The sequence below is a fragment of the Rhamphochromis longiceps genome, linkage group LG7, assembly GCF_057381845.1.
Source record: "Rhamphochromis longiceps isolate RC_006_pf linkage group LG7, R_longiceps_female_GT1.1, whole genome shotgun sequence".
Lineage (NCBI taxonomy): Eukaryota > Metazoa > Chordata > Actinopteri > Cichliformes > Cichlidae > Rhamphochromis > Rhamphochromis longiceps.
In genome coordinates, this window is record NC_140563.1 from 52,484,195 (window position 1) to 52,504,780 (window position 20,586).

General features: G+C 40.4%; 2 protein-coding genes across 2 annotated transcripts in view; one reads left to right on the forward strand and one right to left on the reverse strand.

Moving 5' to 3' along the window:
* Positions 1–20,583, reverse strand: part of LOC146666314 (carboxyl-terminal PDZ ligand of neuronal nitric oxide synthase protein) — a 57,267-nt gene extending 36,684 nt beyond the window's left edge. Inside the window, exons 1-2 of the mRNA XM_085414257.1 lie at positions 20,054–20,583; positions 18,298–18,369 (exon numbers count right to left, since the gene is read on the reverse strand). Coding sequence (XP_085270383.1) covers positions 18,298–18,369; positions 20,054–20,158 — 177 coding nt within the window. The 5' untranslated portion in view covers positions 20,159–20,583. The remainder of the gene's footprint in view (positions 1–18,297; positions 18,370–20,053) is intronic.
* The window catches only part of LOC146666312 (uncharacterized), a 477,181-nt gene that overhangs the window by 110,962 nt on the left and 345,633 nt on the right, over positions 1–20,586 (forward strand). The gene's annotated exons all lie outside the window — the stretch shown is intronic.

A 20,586-nucleotide genomic window follows, 5' to 3' on the forward strand; every position in this document is an offset into this window, starting at 1 on the left:
AACATGGGCTGTGAATCAGGGTTGCCCACCATCTGTGCCTTACATGCAAACATCCCCCAAAAAGTCCCCTTGAGGAGGCTTTAAGAGAGTTCGAGAGCTTTCATGAAGCTCAGACGTGAGTAGCTTAAATCTATGACTGAGACAGCTTCTCATGCAGCCCACTACACCAGCAACAACATGTCTGACAACAGAAGGCAGTGCAAAGTGTGCCACCACATGGCATTGATTGATGACAGTCAGCTTAGTGCTGTCTGCAAATTTCATTCCAACCTGACTGCATCCTTCCACAAGACAGGGTTAACACTGTATGTAATAATATTTAAGTGAACTGTTTAAATCATTGTACGATTCCCACAATACCTGGAATGTAACTACAAACTCAAATGGCAGGGGTCGAGTGGAGTCACAGAGAAAGAGGAGACTGAATCTGGCCTGCATTCATTTCTTTAAATTAATCAGGTATCTTATTTGGTGTTTTCATTTCGCGGCCCTGAGTCTTTGAGGTCCTTCAGTAGTAATACACTGCAGAAGATTGGACGCAATCAAAGAGATCAAATACACCGAATGCCTTTTGTGCAGAATCAAAGGACTTAGTGGAGATGAGCAGTGTGCAGTCTGATAACCAGGACTATTCCTGTACTGTCCTTTTCACTTATTACCCAGAAAGTCTACAGCGGACCCACGCTGCTCACACACATACACACTTGTTTGTCGTGTAAAAGAATATATTACCAATTTGGGGGATTTAACCGGTGGGGTTTAAACATGAAAAAGCCAGCAGTCATTAAAACCTCACAATCTGTGATGTATGATGGTGTTTAGAGCCCAGCTGTATTTATATATTAGCAAAAGGTTTTTTTTCTTCTTAGACACACAAAAATCTGAAAAAATTGCATATTACTAAGATAATGTGACAGTGCTAGGGCTGCTCAATTAATCGAATTTTAATCACGATTACGATCTGGGCTTTCAACGATCATTAAAAATGACTGAGCCGATTATTAGCCCCTCCCTCATTTATCCGCGACACCTTAAAGGCCGGTCCGTGAAAATATTGTCGGGCATAAACCGGTCCGTGGCGCAAAAAAGGTTGGAGACCGCTGATTAAGAGGACCCGAGGGAAGCTCGGAAAGCTAAGCAGAAGTTATTTGGAGAGTGACTGCCGTTGGTTGAAAAGAGAGTTTAAAAAAAAAAAACTTCAGTGGTGTTGCACACTATTTTATATTATTTTTTTAAAGTTGTTGTTAACCCTTTAAATCCGGTCAGAGCAGCACGCTCCGTTTTGCGTAACTATTTTTAAATCCCTGTAGAATCTGAGCGCAATAATTTGTTTTGCATATGAAACCGGAGGAGTTGTACTTACATCTGATGCCATCAGCTTGTCCTCGGTCACGGTTTCGTTCCACATATAGCTTTGCAAAAATTGCATAAAAAGCGCTTGCAGGAACAAAAACATAATATTCCAGAAACACGCTTTGCCGTTCCTATCAGCTGTTCGTAACACTTCCCACAGTGAAATGATGCACATGCTGTTTTCTTTGCAAATCTGCATCATAGGATTGTTTTTTGTTTTTCCTGCAGTATATAAAAATTGCTGTATCTCCAAAATAAAACTATGAAGACACTCAAAATAAATTTCCTGTGGTGGGAAACTATTTTTTGCAACTTTATTGTATTTAAAGTTTTGAGGGATAAACCTCTTAAATTTCTCCAAGTAGAAATATATGTAAACAAAACAAAAGCGATTTTCAATTTTTTTTGTAGTTTATTGCACTTTTTTGCAATTTATGTAATTACTATGGACTTAATGCAGACATATTATTAAAATATGGGCTATAACAGTTGTATTGATGTATAGCAACTTGAAATGCTCCCACAAATGGCACTACAGCATGTAAAAAAAATAATATAAGCTCTGGTGGACTTGGTTCTATAGTAGGTCTTAAAGGGTTAAATAAATATCGTCAAATAATCGTGATCTCAATTTCAGTGAAAATAATCGTGATAATCATTTTTGCCATAATCGAGTAGCCCTAGACAGTGCAGTTAAAAAATAATCTTGGGTGTTTTGCTGCAAAGCTAAATGCAGCAGCCTTGGCTCGACTCCAACCCCCTCTGGTGGACAAACTATGCAACTGTCATAAAATCGCTGAAGGGTGTTTCTCCCACGTCTTCACTTCTCTTCTTTATTTTTTTTAATCAGCATTATATATGCGAATATCAGTATATTGGCATATAACCAATATTTGCCAATATATCAGTCAGGCTCAGTCAGGAGCTACAAGTAACTAGCTTGCTTAGCATAAGCGCTGAGATAACTTGTTCAGAGACAAGAATTGAGATTTCCACACTGGCGCTCCATTCTACATTACTTAACCATACATTACCAGATTCAGAAGAACTACATTACTCTTACACTGATGAACTCAGTTGATTGCAAATAGCTCATATATCCAATTGCCAAGCTCTAATCTGGGGCAATATTAGTTTAGTTTAGCTCCTTAAAGAAGCAAGTCCCCTATGCAAAAAATAGGAAAAGAGAGCCAACATTCATAAAGTATTCATAAAGTATTCATAAATACCACATCTAGACATTTGCCAGTGAAATCCCCCAAAACAGAACAGACCCTCTACCGTTCTTGTGCATGAATGCATAAAAATGATTGGCTCTAATTGGCTCTTTGGGGGACGTGATGGAGCAACCACCATAAAGGAAAAATTGCACTTGTATCTGATCATGGTGCTAAATGAAGTAAATTACTGACTGATGGCCTTCTGGGTGAATTCATGTTTGTGCTAGTTTTTTAAAGACAATCAGTAACTGCAGACGCATTCCATATAAAGTTTATTGGGCTTAACGAGGCACTAGAAGTAAAGGATTTATTCTCTGGAGACAAGTTTCATGGCAATCTACTCATGGGATTTTTCAGTTTGGGCACAAGTGCTCCCCAATGGCTGCTGTGGGCATCTCATTAGATTTTCACAAATAGCTGGCTCTTCAACAGAGACACAGGTTGGTGATATGACTGACATTTGATATGACTGTGTCCAAAGTTCTTTTACAGATGGTCAGCAGAATGAAATTGCTTGCTGGTATAATGGAGTCAGGATCATTCTGGAAAGCTACAACATGTTCCTGCACTTGTCTGATGTACCTAATCTAGGTGATGGTGACAGGAAATAGAGACAAATAGACATGAAAAAAGAACAAGATCTAAGGAGCTTAGGCTTTATCAAAAGCCACCAAAGACAGGCAGAGAAAGTGAGAAACCAGACCAGTCAAAGATTACACAGAAATTCAGCTGGGATCAAATTATTCAAAGGAAGCACAAGAAAACATGAAAGAGTTCAGAGTTTAGGAAATTGAGATTCTGCTCCCAAAATAAGCTAAAGCCTCCAGTGCATATCATTATACAGCTTGTGGGCTGTCTCTTCCCTCATTATTCATTCAGTTCTTCTGCCCTGATGGCTTGATGCTTGTGAAGATAACAATGAATGCAGCAAACAGTTTCTCCAACTTTCACTGCAGCAGTTTGTTACATAAAATCTGTAAAGGAAATCACAAAACATGAAAGCCTTGATGTTTTTGTCTTCAGTCAGTCCACTAAAAATACAACAGTTTTTATTTTATCTGTATTTTAACCTATACTGCTTATGCTGCAGGAACACGGTTCTTTGTAAGACAAAGATATTGTTAATAGACAAGTATGAGCCTGTATTGGCCAATCACAGAGTGGTATTAGCAGCTACTGTGGATAATACATGTTGACATGATAAACTGGATAAACTCACAGTTCACAAATGGTGAGATCATCCAGTAGACTGACTTAGACTATTGTTTAAAACACTCTCAGCACTGTATGTAATAGAGTATGCATCAAAGCTGGGCAGATTATGTTTATAATCAAGCTTTGTCTAGTTTGTGAACTGTTCAATGATCCAGTGACAACGACGTTTCTGTTTAAAAGAAAGAAGAGCTCTAGCTTCCCTACTAAACATCCGTTGGTGCCACAGACATCAAATTTAGGTGAGTTCACAAATTTGCGAGTAAAGGACAAACTAAACTGAACTCAATTTTATTTACATAGCGCCAAATCACAACAGCAGTCATGTCAAGCCGCTTTCTATTGTAAGGTAAATGTCCTACAATAACAAAGAGGAAACCCCAACAATCACATGACCTCCCTATGAGCAAGCACTTGGTGACAGTAGGAATGAAAAACTCCCTTTTAACAGGACGAAACCTGTAGCAAAACCAGCTGGAGGCTCAGGAAGGGGCAGCCATCTGCTGCGACCGATTGGGGAAAGAGAGAGGATAAAAGATGCACTGTCGAAGAGAGCAAGATATTAACAATAATTAGTAATGTTAAAAAGGAACGTTGTGCTCACCTTATGTCAAACAAACGTCTTACTTGAAGTGAACATGAAAAAAGCTGTGATTGAGAGGTTTGGTGCTACAAAGTATTTGAACAATTTGATATATGTTTGCAACAACTTAACATATATATTATATGTTAGGTTGTGGCCTCAAAGATATCTATGTTAATACAAAATCTCCCACTGAACATCATTGGCTCTGCCAATGTGCGATACAGTAACTGGAGAATTATGCTAGATTGCTTTTAGTTTGATCGCATTCACTGGCTTGTGGGTGCCGTCAGAGGTACAAATGAGTGGGAACAATAAGTAATGTCAATCTGGCACCTTCAGTTATTAAGTTATTAAATCTGATTGGCAGTTTTATACATCATTTTATAACTTCTCTTGTGCTGCAGGCTGATTCTACCAGCTGATGCCAAGCATACATTCAAATCAGAAAGCAGTGGCACCACAACGTCTTGCCTGCACACACTCACATGCTTTATCCTCTTTACATCAATCCTGAGTACGTGGATCCAGATGTCAATAAAGCTACGTTCAGAACCTAGCTTGTTACACTTTTTCAATGGGCAGGTTATTTCAAACAGCTGAACAAATATCGCCATACACATAATATTACATTCACATGATTATTACATTTTCAAAGGTAAATAGTATTGCTTAGCAAGTGACATGATACTGGAAATTTAAAGTTTTATCTAATATTAATGAATTGTTGTTTAAATAATAACAAACATAATATTTGTGTGTTATTCCAAGGCTACAATGGACAAAGGAGTGCATTTGCAATAAGGTGGTTAAGTTTAAGGCGTGGAATATCTTACAGCTACTGGTTGCGGTGTCCATCATCAGTGTCAGGTTAGCTCAGAATTTATAGATTTCAATTTAAGCTGACACTTTGTAGTGTAATGTGCAAATTCCACCTTTATACTAACTTTATACTGGCTAAGGTCTGGAAAGCAGTCGTGATAGCTCATGTAAGATCTGCTCATATATCCACAAAGAGCAGTAAGCCTCAGAGTCCCAGTATCACTGGTCAGGTGATCACAGCCTGTCCACAAAGAAGAAACATCTACTAGAGCTCATTATACTGTGGAGCAGCCGTGGTGGGTCATCTAGTCATTGGAAGGTTGCTATTTTAATCCCTAGCTCTGGTCTACATGTTTACATGTGAATTATCCTTGGGAAAGATGTTGAACCCTAAGTTTCCACCCATGTGAGTGTGTGAGTGAATGTTAGACAAACACAGAATAAAGTGCTTTGTGATTGGGTGAATGAGGCTAAAAACAAGGTGCTTTTTACTTCAATTAAACACTCGAATGTGCTTTCTATGTATCAGTCCATAATACACATAAATGTGGGACTGCCTTTTGAAAATGCACAGCTTTTAATTCAATTAGATTTGCATAACAGGTTTACATGCAACTTAAAACAAGGTATATATTAATTGCAAGTAGGGCAGGGCAATATGGCCAAAAATATTTATCACGATATACATATGAAAATTTGCAACAACGATATCACTGACGATATAACTGATGCAAGACAAAATACTTTACAACTCCACAACTTTATTAGTGCAAAAAAACCCATCAATGTATTTTCACTTAAAGCAGCTGTTTTTTATGTGCATCAAAGCTAAAAATTTAACAGTGCAAATGCAAATTCCTTGCTGACAGTTTAACCAAAAGGCATTTCCAGTGGAAATTGGTCGACATATCCTCAGCATAACCATGTATAATATCCACAAAACTTAAGAGGTTATACGCACACAATAAGGCAGTATTATGTTGAAGCACAGTACGTATCACTCTGCGAGGCTCCTGACTACGATAACTGTAATGCTCTGAAAATCCATCAAGCGGTGCGGCTTCGTAGTATCGTACTAAAAAATTTTTTGACAGATTTTTGAGCGTCGTGTACCACATAAAATCGATTCGAGGTCAGTAAGCACAGCCAGAATTCCTACATAAGGCACACCGGATTATAAGGGGCACTGTCAATTTTTCAGAAAATCAAAGGATTGATTTTAAGTGTGCCGTATTTCCTGCTTGCATGGTCTACCAAAAATTGTGCTTTGTTGTGTATCTGACGGACGAAAGCCAAACCAGTTCCACACCACTGAAGTTGCACCATTTTTACAAACCAATTCTGGTTCATCCTCTTCATTCAACGATCCGCTTTCGCCCTTCTCATTCTCCGTCGCCGCCGTGCTTTTTCCACCATGTGCATATGAAAACAAAGGCACTACGCATGCGCATTTTACCCATATTCTATCGCAATATTTCATTTTCTTATCATTGCCCAACATTATATCGAACGGTATGATATGGCCCAGCCCTAATTGCAAGCAAGTCCTATAAATCCATATAAATACAAGTTAAATATCACTGTCACAGACAAAGGTTAAAAGAGCTCAGCTTTGGGAAGGAAAGAGATGGTGACTAAGATGAGGTGAGATGAGATAAGGAAGGAAGGAAATAATTTATTGCTTGACTGACTGATGAGAACACTGAACCACATTCATGTCAGGAGGAGTGTTGGTTCACCTGAGTTGATGAGTTCAATTCAAACTGGAAATTAGCCATGCTTTAGCTGTGTCTCCAAATATGGAAATCATAAATTTGCTACATTAAAGGTATCAAGACATCCCAAGTAAGCAGTAGGAAGCTGTTAAAGGAGCAAGAGTAATGTGTAACTAACTGATGGAGGTACGTTTGCATCAACCTGAGCTTAATCCTTAACTGCTTTGTGCATATTTGAACCACGGCACATCTGAGACAGGAGAGGAATGATGAGAGGGAGAGTAATACGGTAGTAAAACAAAAAGAAGATCAGGGTCTTGGGGAGCTGAATTGGGGGAATGGAAGATTGAGACCTTCAGGCTTTATATGTAGCACTTTGGAAGAAGATGAGAGAAGTGAAATGAATGTGCAGGCGCGCACACCCACACAAACGCACACGCGACTCCAAATCACATTTAGAAGTAGGGCAGCCTATCCTGCCAGCTCGAAAGCCTGCAGCACTTTCCTCAATCATTATCCAACAAACGATACTAAAGTACGATAGGCCCAGTTTTATCTGCCTACTCATGCTAAGGAAGAATGCTCCCAGGCAGAGAAGCACAACTTCCAAAGATGGCACGTATATTTTAAGTAATATGACAAACGGACACGTGGTCAAATAGACTTTTTTGTTGCGATTATGAAAAAAAGACTTTTAACCTTGTGTGTCTTTAAAAACTGCTGGCACATTATAGAAAACAGAGTGCTAATCTGAATACAGGGAGTGCAGAATTATTAGGCAAATGAGTATTTTGTCCACATCATCCTCTTCATGCATGTTGTCTTACTCCAAGCTATATAGGCTCGAAAGCCTACTACCAATTAAGCATATTAGGTGATGTGCATCTCTGTAATGAGAAGGTAGTGTGGTCTAATGACATCAACACCCTATATCAGGTGCATAATTATTAGGCAACGTCCTTTCCTTTGGCAAAATGGGTCAAAAGAAGGACTTGACAGGCTCAGAAAAGTCAAAAACAGTGAGATATCTTGCAGAGGGATGCAGCAGTCTCAAAATTGCAAAGCTTCTGAAGCGTGATCATCGAACAATCAAGCGTTTCATTCAAAATAGTCAACAGGGTCGCAAGAAGCGTGTGGAAAAACCAAGGCGCAAAATAACTGCCCATGAACTGAGAAAAGTCAAGCGTGCAGCTGCCAAGATGCCACTTGCCACCAGTTTGGCCATATTTCAGAGCTGCAACATCACTGGAGTGCCCAAAAGCACAAGGTGTGCAATACTCAGAGACATGGCCAAGGTAAGAAAGGCTGAAAGACGACCACCACTGAACAAGACACACAAGCTGAAACGTCAAGACTGGGCCAAGAAATATCTCAAGACTGGTTTTTCTAAGGTTTTATGGACTGATGAAATGAGAGTGAGTCTTGATGGGCCAGACGGATGGGCCCGTGGCTGGATTGGTAAAGGGCAGAGAGCTCCAGTCCGACTCAGACGCCAGCAAGGTGGAGGTGGAGTACTGGTTTGGGCTGGTATCATCAAAGATGAGCTTGTGGGGCCTTTTCGGGTTGAGGATGGAGTCAAGCTCAACTCCCAGTCCTACTGCCAGTTTCTGGAAGACACCTTCTTCAAGCAGTGGTACAGGAAGAAGTCTGCATCCTTCAAGAAAAACATGATTTTCATGCAGGACAATGCTCCATCACACGCGTCCAAGTACTCCACAGCGTGGCTGGCAAGAAAGGGTATAAAAGAAGAAAAACTAATGACATGGCCTCCTCGTTCACCTGATCTGAACCCCATTGAGAACCTGTGGTCCATCATCAAATGTGAGATTTACAAGGAGGGGAAAAAAATATTTGTGAATGTGGAGATGTTATATTGGTTTCACTGGTAAAAATAAATAATTGAAATGGGTATATATTTGTTTTTTGTTAAGTTGCCTAATAATTATGCACAGTAATAGTCACCTGCACACACAGATATCCCCCTAAAATAGCTAAAACTAAAAACAAACTAAAAACTACGTCCACAAACATTCAGCTTTGATATTAATGAGTTTTTTTGGGTTCATTGAAAACATGGTTGTTGTTCAATAATAAAATTATTCCTCAAAAATACAACTTGCCTAATAATTCTGCACTCCCTGTATAGAAAACAGCACATTCACAGTTTGTTCTACAATGTTTCTGACTCATCTTTAAAAACATTCATTACACACTTCTCAGTCTTAACTGTACTCTCCTCCACATCGAAGATGAAAAACAGGTTTGTGGGATGCTTATTAGTTTGTTAAATAAGACTGAAATAACACATTTACATGAATATTTAAACTCTTGGCAATGCCACAAGTTAGACTGGCACATCCTGCTTCTCTCAATGCTCCTTTAAATCATTTGACAACTTAACTGTAGTTGAGTTTTGCCTTATTTAAACTTTTGTGGACATAATTGGAAAATACGCCATAAAATTGAATTCCTACAGCACTGAATTAGCATATTGTTCCTGCTAAAAACTGTTGTTTGCCTAGTGAAGACTGGGATGGAAATCCAATTGAGATACTTTGGCATGACCTTAAGCAGGCCATTCATCCTTAAAAATACTCAAATGTGGCTGAATTAAAGCAATTCTGTGAAAAAGAGTGGGCCAAACTTTCTCTACAGAGTTGTGAAAGACTCATTGCCAGTCATCCCAAAGACTTGATTGCAGTCCTTGCTGCCAAGGGTGAGACAACCAGTTGTTAGGTTTTGGGGACAATTACTTTATCATACAGGGCCAGGTAGGTTTGAATAGCCTTTTTGCCTTAATAAATCTAATATTAAAATACGTTTGATGATCTAAATGTAAGTGTGACACAGGGGCACAGCACTGTACAAAGTATTTAAACTGAGCTCAACCTTAAACAGCAACAGCAGTCACCACATGTCACTGAACCATGCTACTGCAGGTAACCATTTTTTCATTATGAAAAAAATACAATTTTAAAAAGTCAGTGAAGAACAAGACAAATGTTACGAACCTGTACCTGTCAGATGGTGTTCATCCCCGTTTCTCCTTGGAGAGTTGCACATACGCAGACTGGCTGTTCTGTCTATCTCAGCACAATGAGTGTTTTAGCAGGGGGGGTAATTTGGTCATTTGTACTGTCCTATCCACCTAGAACTGGTGTCTTTTCTGGCAGGAACCTGGCATATGTGTTCCAACAATACACAGAAGCATATCCACTTGCTGGTTCGTTGACTTTAGTTGTGTTTGTACTCGAGATTAGCTACGGCAGGCTTTGTGGCAGCATTAACAGTGGAAATTAGGGCTGGGTATCGTCACTGATTTCTAGAATCGATTCAATTCCGATTCACAAGGTCCTGAATCGATTCGATCCACGATTCGATTTAATTCAATTTAATTCGATTCGATTCGATTTAAATCTGGGAAATTTTGACAGTCAGAAATATTATAATTCAGATCAGTACATTTACATATTTTTGTGTCAATAAAAAGGAAGCTGACAGACGCAAGACTTTATCACAGGTGTAAGCGTCACAGCAGATGCCTTTGTGTCAAAGTAGCTGAAGATAAAACACAGAAAAACATGAAGGTGATTTTCCTGGCCTGGGATTTTATAAAAATATTCTACAGTACATCAAAAACGAAAGAAAACCATTAATCAACATATGAACATCACCTCTGAAGTTACAGCGGTTTTATTAGAGACACGGTTAAGCGTTTTGCATTTTGAATAATTTTAAAAAGTTTAAATTTGTTCAGTATTGAACAGCAGAAATGAGGTTTTCTTTTCGGAAGAATGTAAAAAGGAAAAAAACAGCGGCTGACAGCGCTGTAAACAACAGTAGACTGGTGCGTAACAAGCAAGCGAATAATGAAGAAAGGGAAACTGTTCTTGAAGTACAGAGAGAGAGAGAGAGAGAGAGGGGGGAGAGAGAGGGAGAGAGAGAGAGAGAGCTGTGCATCACGGTGGAAGCAAAACAGTAAAAGTCAGAGTGAATTCATGACGATGTTTATGTGAATCTTCTTTTGCTGCTGGTTCGGTCAATATTGTTTGGAAAGAGATCAAACTAACAGCTTTAGAATCGGCTCATAAAGGGCGTGAACACAAAGTGCGGACCCGCCGACAGATCAGAATCAGCAAGCTGTCGGCTTTCAGCCCCGACCGTGTCCGTGCCGTCGGGTGAGAAAGGCGACATCTCACTGATTCTGATCCGCGGGTCGCGCTGTGTGTTTAAGTCTATGTGCAGAATCCGTGTACCTGCTCTCATTTACTGTCTTAACTGTTTGGTGGTTCTTGAAATTTTGTGAGATGTCACCAGAGATTCTGGCATTTCGGGCAAAATAAATTTATATTAAAAAAAATCGATTCAGGATTTTAATGAATCGATTTTACGTTATCCAAGCCAGAATCGATTTTAATCGATGAATCGATTATAAAAACCCACCCCTAGTGGAAATAGGCAGGCTACAGGACCGCTCAGGTTCTGGCTATACACTTTCAGAGACCATACCACCGTAATGTAAATCATTTTATATCTAAAAACACACTCCAAATGAGTTTAACTGGTTAATATAATAAAACCTGAACTGTGTGCTGAGGTACAGAGTCTAATGGACATTGAATGCCTATGGAAAACTGTGCTTTCAGGCTGTGCAGCAGGATTGAGTTCATGGTTTTAGAAATGTCTTTTCCGTTGCTTCGGGTGAGTGTAGGGACATCAGAGTATATAAGACTTGACTAATTGTGGCGCTGAAAGAAAGCATAGCCTTAGAGATGATGATGAAAGGAGAAGCTTGTGTGTCTGTGCATGTGAAGCTGGTACTGGAGACAGGGACCACTTACTAGCCGTCTGTCCAACCATGTGAAGAAAGACTTGCTGTCCCTTTAGGATATTTATCTACCCCACACACCAGGAATATACACCACACTATCAGACAAAATCAAATATTACATAATAGCTAGTGCTCACTTGTGTTGCATATTTTGAATGTGGAATAAAGTTTCCGTGAATTAATTTCCAGTGAACGTTACAGTGAAGCTGCTCTCATGAGCACTTCAAACTGTTGAATTTTTACTACAAAATCAACCGAATTCCACTGAATTATACAATCGGTGGATTTTGTGAGGAGACAAAGCAAATCTGGATGAATGCTTCACATCAGGGTCAGCTTTGGTTCATTCTGAATGATGGTTACATATGACGAGGATCAAAGGTACAAATAACCTTCAGAATAAAAAGGTTTGATTGTGACAATTTAGAAACAAATTAGTCTCTTTCCTCTGCTCCACATTCTGCCTTGTTTCTCAGCATCCTAAAATTCTGCTATTAGTTTTTGCAAACTGCAGTACTGAATACAACTTTTACAAAGGATAAAGACAACTTGTCACATCAAAATAACCAGATGCTGCAGAAAAGAATAGCATTCATCCTGTCAGTTTGAGTATATTTAAAAATTTTGTTGGAATGTGTTCATTTGATTGATTTAAAATATATTTAGTAGCACGTGTAATACTAAGAACTGTGGCATTACAAAGGTATCGGTACTAGACTAATTGCACAGTGACTCAAGCTTGGCGACATCAACTTTACAAAATATAGATTTTCTATAGCTAAAATTCTTCTGTGCCACTTTTTAGTGTTACCAGGCTCAAACGCAGCAGGTCACAAATTGTAACTTTTTTGCTGTTAATCAAGAAGACGGTACCACTGTTCACCCCGGGTAAACAAAAGATGAGTGCACCCTTTCAAAGCTGAGATCACGTCTAATCCACTACACATATAGGTCACCGACTATGCTCTTGTACATCTGCCATTAAGCTAGCATGAATACAAAGTAAAAAAAAGACAATAACCTCTCATTATTGTCCATGCCTCTCTGGAAACAGAGTATCCCCCCCATTCACACGTGGTGACCAACCACCCCCACTTTGCTGTAGATCTACAACTGCCTGGAATTAAGCTGTGCTTTCATTTCTCCCCCGGCTTTCTGGGACATGCTGGGTGTGTAACTGTTTTGCAAAACTGTAACTCAGGAACTGTTCATGTTGAGTCCTGACTGCAGTTCAGTCATACCTGGCCATGTTATGTGATTATCTGAAGTGTTTTAATCTAACTTTGAGTCTACAAGAGGCTTTGAGCGAAATGCCTCATTTATGAACGTCACACTCATTCACAAGTGCTATGACTAAGTGGTATGTTTAGGAGCCTTCAGGCACGGGAAAACAGTTGTTAGGGCTAGTTGCCAAAATTTGACCTTTAAGAATTAATGGACGATGGAAACAGACTGGAAGGAAATGAATACTAATATTTCAGTCATTCTCTAAATGATTTGTGCCACTGCCAAATAAGTTGACCAGTATCACAGTGATGCAGTATGTTGTATGACAACTGAGTGAATGAACAAGAAGAATTAAAGAAGATGGTTAAAAACAAACGCACATGCTTTCGACTGCAGATTCCTTCAATTTGTCTGGTGACTTGATGGTTTTTGACATAGACTGTATATAAAAGATAGCCAGATCTCCTGGTTCTGGTGTGTTGAAGTATCAGTGTCTTCAAAGGGCTCCAAAGAAATCATTTGAGCGAAGCTGATAGTTGACAAATACTAGCTAGCTTTTTCTTGCTATCATACAAAATATCACAAATTCTAGAACAAATGCTAATTCATCCTAGATAACTTTCGCCACCGTCCTTTTGTGCATTCAACTGCAGATCAGTTTATATTGCTTGTTATAATATTGTCTTGGAAATGTTTCAAAAAGGTACAATACACACACAAAAAAACTTGTAGACTTCCAGTTAAATGGCTCAGACTTGTGCAGGTGTAGCATAGACAGATCTCAGTTAGTGCCCATGGACCTGCAGTATCTATGTTAAGCACATGCTTTTGTTATGAAGGTGTAAATGAGCTGAATGGAAGTCTGTAGGATTTGAGTCATATTTGAAACCAGCCTCACGTGGTGTTTAGAGGTACTGCGGTTTTTGGGGTGTCCTTTTGTTAAACCCTGAAGTTGCAGCTTGATAATTGTTGACAAAATCCTGGGCTGCTGGGAGAAACTGGAAGAAGTAATGACAGTACTACACACCAATATTTACTTATTCAACAATCAGCTACTGTCATGTCAAAAACCAAAACAAAACAGTTGTTCTACCTACAGTGGGAGTTATGTCTGACTATAAAATAGGCATGATAAACAAAACTCAACAAAGTAAAACTAACTCATGTAAAAAGTTCTGCTGTACCCCGTGACAGGTTCATCCCCCTCGACAGCCCAATATCTGCATCTGACACAATCATGACAGTTCTGCAAGCTCTCAGAAGACTAACAGAATCAGCGAAGCCAAACTAAAACAGCAGGAACGTGGAAAAAAAAAAGTATCCTTCCTTCTCGCATGGCAGACAGGGGCTCTTCTCATGAGATGATCCAGACAGACGCAGAGACAAATGCAGAAAGAAAGAAAGGATGTAAAAACCTGACTGTTGGCGGTCTGGGAAAGGAAGATGCATCCTGAAAGACACGTGCGGGAGGCTTAAAATCCCATTAGGGCCGATCAAAATTCAAAGAGAAGCATGCGTAGCCTGCCCTCAGCCTAAAATCTATTCCTGTCAGCACTGAGTAGATAGCCAGAGATGGGCTAAATCGAGGCAGTCTATTTTGGTAGGGGAAGAGTGAGGGTATGGAAAGAAAACAGCAGTGGAGAGGGGGGTGAGGCGGGTCGGGGGAAAATGAGAGAGAATAGCCTCAAACTTGTTTTTCTTTGTAGAGAGTCTGTGGCCTCCTGTAAATAGCACACGTTTGTCTCCCAAAGAAATTCCATTACATACACACGCCCTTTTTCTGAGGCAGTGAGCCGTGGAAGACCGCAAATCTTTCCGTGTGGATGCAGCAACACCAGCCTTTGTTATTCTGCCTCGTTAATCGATTGTGGAGGTTGTTAGAATACAAGAGGTCTCACTATTATAGAGCACTCAACCTCACACACACACAGACTCGCAAACTTTCTATGTCACTGGTCACACTGAATGAAGCAAATTCAGACAAAACCAACACAGTATGACCAGTCAGCCATAATGGGAGGACGTCTAACAAAAAAAGCGACTCTGAAAAGATCCACAGGATACAAAATTGTGTCTATTCACTTTCTCTCCGTGGGAATGGCAGGTGTGTGAAAAAACAAGAAAAAAAAAACACCCAAAAACTAGCACGACTCCTGCGTTCTGTCAAACCCAGATCCACTGTTTATACAAAGATGATGGTCTGTGCTGTCTGCCCTTCCTCTCTCCCTTCTCATGTTTGCGCCTGCTTTCTCACATCCACTGAGACCAAAGAGATTAGCCGAGGGATATGAAACGACTACGGCTCTGCCAGCTACCGCACAACCCTGCTAGATTCCAGGACTTCCTTCTCCCAAGTCTTTCTCCCGCTGCCATCAGTTTATTCCTCACTCTCTTTAATCATGCTTCGCACCGCGGAGTCTCTGCTCAGTGCCTCAGCCAAACGGTCGCGCATTAAATCAAAGACGAGCCTCTTTGCTTTTGTAAAAAAGGATGAAGTGAAAATAAGGAAGGCTACTCAAAATACATCTATACAACGCTAATTACATTTCACTTGGAAAACAGACCTAAAACATAAACTCCAGGAGTATTTGGCACATCTGTGTTGACTTTATTCTTTTAGGTTGCTGTTTAGTTTTTGCTGACAAAATCTACATAAAGGAAACAAGTTTGATTAAAAATGGTAGCTTTCTCTAGAAGGTCTGGTGAGTAGGCAACCATGTGTACGTCACACAACTCGGTTCCTCTACAACTGTTGTGGATGCTGGAATAGCTTAGAGCCCGACTGATATATCTTTAGGGCTGATATATTGGCCGATATTAGCTATTTGGCAATATATCAGTATTGGCATCTATAACAGCCGTTGCATGCAAATTTCTAAAGTTAAGAAGTGGTGATGTTGCATAGTTTCTCCACTGCTGGCAACATAGCAGCTGGGCAGTTTAAACAGATAATCCATGTCTTGTGACAATAAAGCAAGATTATTTTTAAACTGCATTCTTATATTGTCCTAAGTATTTCTTCTTCAGTCACCTTTCTCACTCACTGTGTGTTAATAGACCTTTCTGCACTGAATCATATTTGTTATTAATCTCTGGCTCTCTTCCACAGCATACCTTTTATCCTGGTTTCCTTCTCTCAGCCCAACGGGTCGCGGCAAATGGCCCCGCCCCTCCCTGAGCCTGGTTCTGCTTGAGGCTTCTTCCTGTTAAAAGGGAGTTTTTCCTTCCCACTGTCGCCAAGGTGCTTGCTCATAGAGGGTCATATGATTGTTGGGTTTTTCCATATGTATGATTACTACCTTACAATATAAAGCATGTTGAGGCAACTGTTGTTGTGATTTGGCGCTGTATAAATAAAACTGAATTGAATTGAATTAACAAGGCCTCAAAAATAACTACACATAACAAATTCTAGAGAAATGTTTATGCTTCACGAGTCTAAAAGAAAAAATATTGGCCCATATTTTGGAACAAATATGTGTATCAGTCTTAAGTGTGTTTTACGCCTGAATGGGGCTAGTGCAAAGGCAACCTCGTGGACAGCCTGTCTACCTGCAGAGAGTGTTTGTTGTCAGATGGAGGCGGCATCAAAACTATGTTTGACGATTGGTCTGTGGGTGATTCCGGCTTGTTCTATGGTTGTTCTGTCAACCATCTGCAGAGAAGAGCGAAGTTCTAAAAGAGCTGAAGTGGGACTGTTCTATAAAATGGATTTTTGATCTTTGATTACTTTTTTTTCTATGCAATGAATTGAAATAAGTGCAAAAGAATAATAATCAGGTAAATAGGGTGGTACAGTGGTAACGTGGTGAGCACTGTTGCCTCACACTATGAGGGTCCCATGTTCAGCTGGGCACTCTCTATGGGGAGTTTACATGCTTTCCCTGTGCCTGGGTACACTTCCATGCATGTTGATGCATGTAGTTGTGAACACATGAAAAAATCTATAAAAATGATACCAAATTGTTTGACAGCCACACTATCATATTTACAGTCATCAGGAGACTATTTGACACAAATCAGAGCTTTAATAATTTCCTATTACGTCATATTTTTTTTAAATACACTAATAGTTGCAGCTTTAGCAGCTTTCTTTGGATCTGAAAGGAAGTGAATATACAGATATGCACAACCCCAACATGTATGCATCCGAATGAGAGCGCACTCTTAGACATGAACATGAATAATCACTAATGACAAATTGTGTATTTTTATATGGGAGCTTCATAAATACATAGTAAACAGATCTCACTGTGTTGCAAGTGTTGTACATTTTTGAAATGTACAAGATGATCTTTTTCTTGTAGCAACCAGCAGCATCTTCCTTCCTTGTCTGTACCTGCAGCCTGTGCTGTATCACCCTTATGATCATGTTTACTCTACACCTTTATTGATTTACAGGTTTGCTGGAATTGTGGTAAATTTAAGGTTTATAGAGCAACCCTGCTTTTTTCCAGATGTAGGGTTGCATTATGTTTATACAAATGCGGTTGTACAAATGTTTATACAAATTTGAAGTTCACACTATTGCAGTGTTTTAAATTTACCCGAAAAGGGTAAAACATAGAACCCCCAAGAGATGCTTGCATGAGTGTCCTTAAATCTTGTGCATTTTTCAGGGGGGTAAATACACATTATGACTTTTTAGTAGCTCACACACACTCGGCTAAAGCTAAGAGCTTTGTCATGTTTGAACCAAGCACATCTAGTGAGTCACACTTAGATTACAGGACCAGCCTGGCTGTCTGATTTCGCTTTGTGTTAGCTTCCTGATGAAACCGCCGGCCTTCTGGGGCAAAGATGATAGTAACAATGATATGATTTTATAGCTAGGAGGGGGGCGGAGAGGGGGGGGGGTCATCATCTTATACTATAAAGCTGATTTGAGGAAAAAAAAAAAAAAACTATCCGCTCAACAGAATGCAAAAATCAAAAGCCACAGGCTGAGTTTGTTCAAAGGCAGTCACAACATGTATGTATACGCTTCCTCCCCATTTTTCAAAGAGGCAAAGAGACACAGCAAAGAGAGCCACACAATCCACCTCAGCCCTTTTACTTTTTCATCCTTGCATTGTTTTCCCACGTCAGAAGCCGTGACACGCTGTCCAGGCACCACATGCGTCACTGCCTCCTCGGAACAAATACCTTCTGACAACAGCATGCTCTTTTTTTTTCTACTGTGTGTGCGATTCTCCTATTATTGTAAAGGTAGTTTCTGTCCTCCATCAAGGCCCACTCACCGCTGGACTCACACACTGATGAGTGTGTGAGTCTGTGTGTGTGTGTCTTTGCTTCCAGGCTTAAACATAGGATGACACTGTCTTTGGCTCTTACCCTGATTCTCCTCATGGCTGCCACGATCTCCATCCGACTGTTGGGCCTGGGCACGTCAAGACTACCCACGTACTGCAATAAACACGCAAACACACATACACAAAGCGTCAGGTATTGTCCCATGGAAAACAGCTGCACAATTAATATTCCTTAGCCACAAACTGAGATCAGTGTATCCAATCCCTCGTGCTTCTACTCCCAAAGCCATTCTGCCTTCACAAGATTAAATGTGCAATTTCTTTTTCCATTTTCATCCTTGGAAGATAAACAGCCTCCCGAAGACAAGTAGGGGGGGGGGGGGGGGGGGGGGGGGTGTTATCAAACGGCACCAAAATTAGGGATCACTTAGACTGTTCACTTCAATAAAAGAAAAAAGCCGTCTTCACCGAGCCTCCAACATGTGGTACTGCTCGCCCCAGATCAGCTAACACAGCCAATCACAGATTTTCTTTGCAAAGTGTCAAACAGGGTGTCTCTAAGACAAAATGTGTTTAATGTATGACAAAAAAAACCCAAACAAAGCAAAGCTATGCCTTTTTAATGAGCTCTTTGTGGCTTGCATATATTTGAATACGCGCCTGTGTAATTAAGGGGCTCTGGGGACAATGACGCCTTTGATGTCTCTATCATTTTACAGTAAACTGTCTGAGATCTTCAGCAACACTGGCCTTAATTTATTGCTTACTTGGTAAATAGGATTTTCCTTTTTTTAAATTTAATAACTCATTGTCTTGTGTACATTCTGCAGCTCATGGTGTTTGAATTTAGAAATGCATCATGCATATTTTTCTTTTTGTTTGTTTGTTTGGTTTTTGTTTGGGGGGGGGGATTCATCTTTTATATTTTACTGTTTTTATCTGACTGAAAAGTGTTGTATATTCACAGTAAATATCAGGTTTGTGCTGAGGAGTTATGGGACACTCAGCGAAAGAAAGGAACAGTGACATCACCCTGCTGCTGAGCAGGCCCAGTGAGATAAAAGATACAAGCACCCATGTGAATGAACTTTGGACCAGAAACACTCCCTTTTTTTTTAACCCTTTCGGTTTGCTGATCAAACGGAACAACAAACAGACTCAGAATACAGTTAAAGACGCATGTGCCTATGACTCACACAGCGATTGGTCCATCAATATGACTTTGTGCAAAGTGCCAGATATTTGCTATTTTCAGCTTCTTTTCCTGTTTCACATAAACGGAAACCGAAACTTTTGAAGTCCTGCACTGTTAATCTGACAAAAACAGCGGGATCTAACATCACTTCCACATCTAAGAAAACAGATTTTGTTTTAATTATCTGTTCGCATCTATTGCAAACCATTACTGCTATTATTGGAAATAATCTTAAAAAAAAAAAAAAAGCAACCAATGATGAAAGCAATCACGAGCTGCATCTCCACTATAAAAGCAATCATTAAAGCTGAATACTGTCTGGTTTCTTCGCGATCACCTTAATAATTCAGCAAGTTGGGAAAAGCTCCCAAATGCACTCAAAGCATCAAAAACGATCATCTATCTTTATCGGCTTTTAGACGATTGAGTCATCCCACATCTGCTCTGAGTCCCGTCTTTAACATTTTAGACTTTAGATGTATGCGTGCACTAATAAATGTGTGAGGTTGAGGACCTGCAGGCAAAGCTACCATGTGTTCAAACTTCAGCCCAGTGCACCTGCCGCTCCAGCAGCACACAGCAGGCTCATGTAACTCTGAAAACACTGCATATTAAGGAGGTTCGGGCTCTCTCCGGACTTCACCTTTGCTTGGAAATATATCCCGTGCTGGTAAGCTTCCTCGTTGTGGAGCGGCACCCTCGAGTCCGCCACATCATCCACCAGGTTGTACCTGTTCCTGGTGGGCATCGCGGCTTTCCTGACCTCCTCTCCCGGCACAGTAAACACGGTTCAACCGCTAAACAAACCGGGCTGGAAGCGCTACAGTCCCCATGTGTGCGCACGGCCCGGCTCCAAGAGCGAATTCCCGGCGGAAACGCGGTCCATCGTACCCGCTCCGAGCGTCAACAAGGTCCCGGGTCCTCAAGAAGGACAAAACTGCGCGCCTCTTTTTTTTCCTGATACAAAACACCGAAAAGACACTTGAGCGAATTCTTCTACACGCAGTAAGCCTCTGACATACAGGAAAACAACACGGATGTCTGTTTCCCACCGGGGAAATCCAACGCTGTTTCGCTCTGCAGGTGATGTTGCCTGCTGGCTGTGCTTTTTTCCCCCTTTTTTTGAATCCCGTCCTGTTGGTGGGAACGCCGCTCTCTCACTCTCTCTCTCTCTCT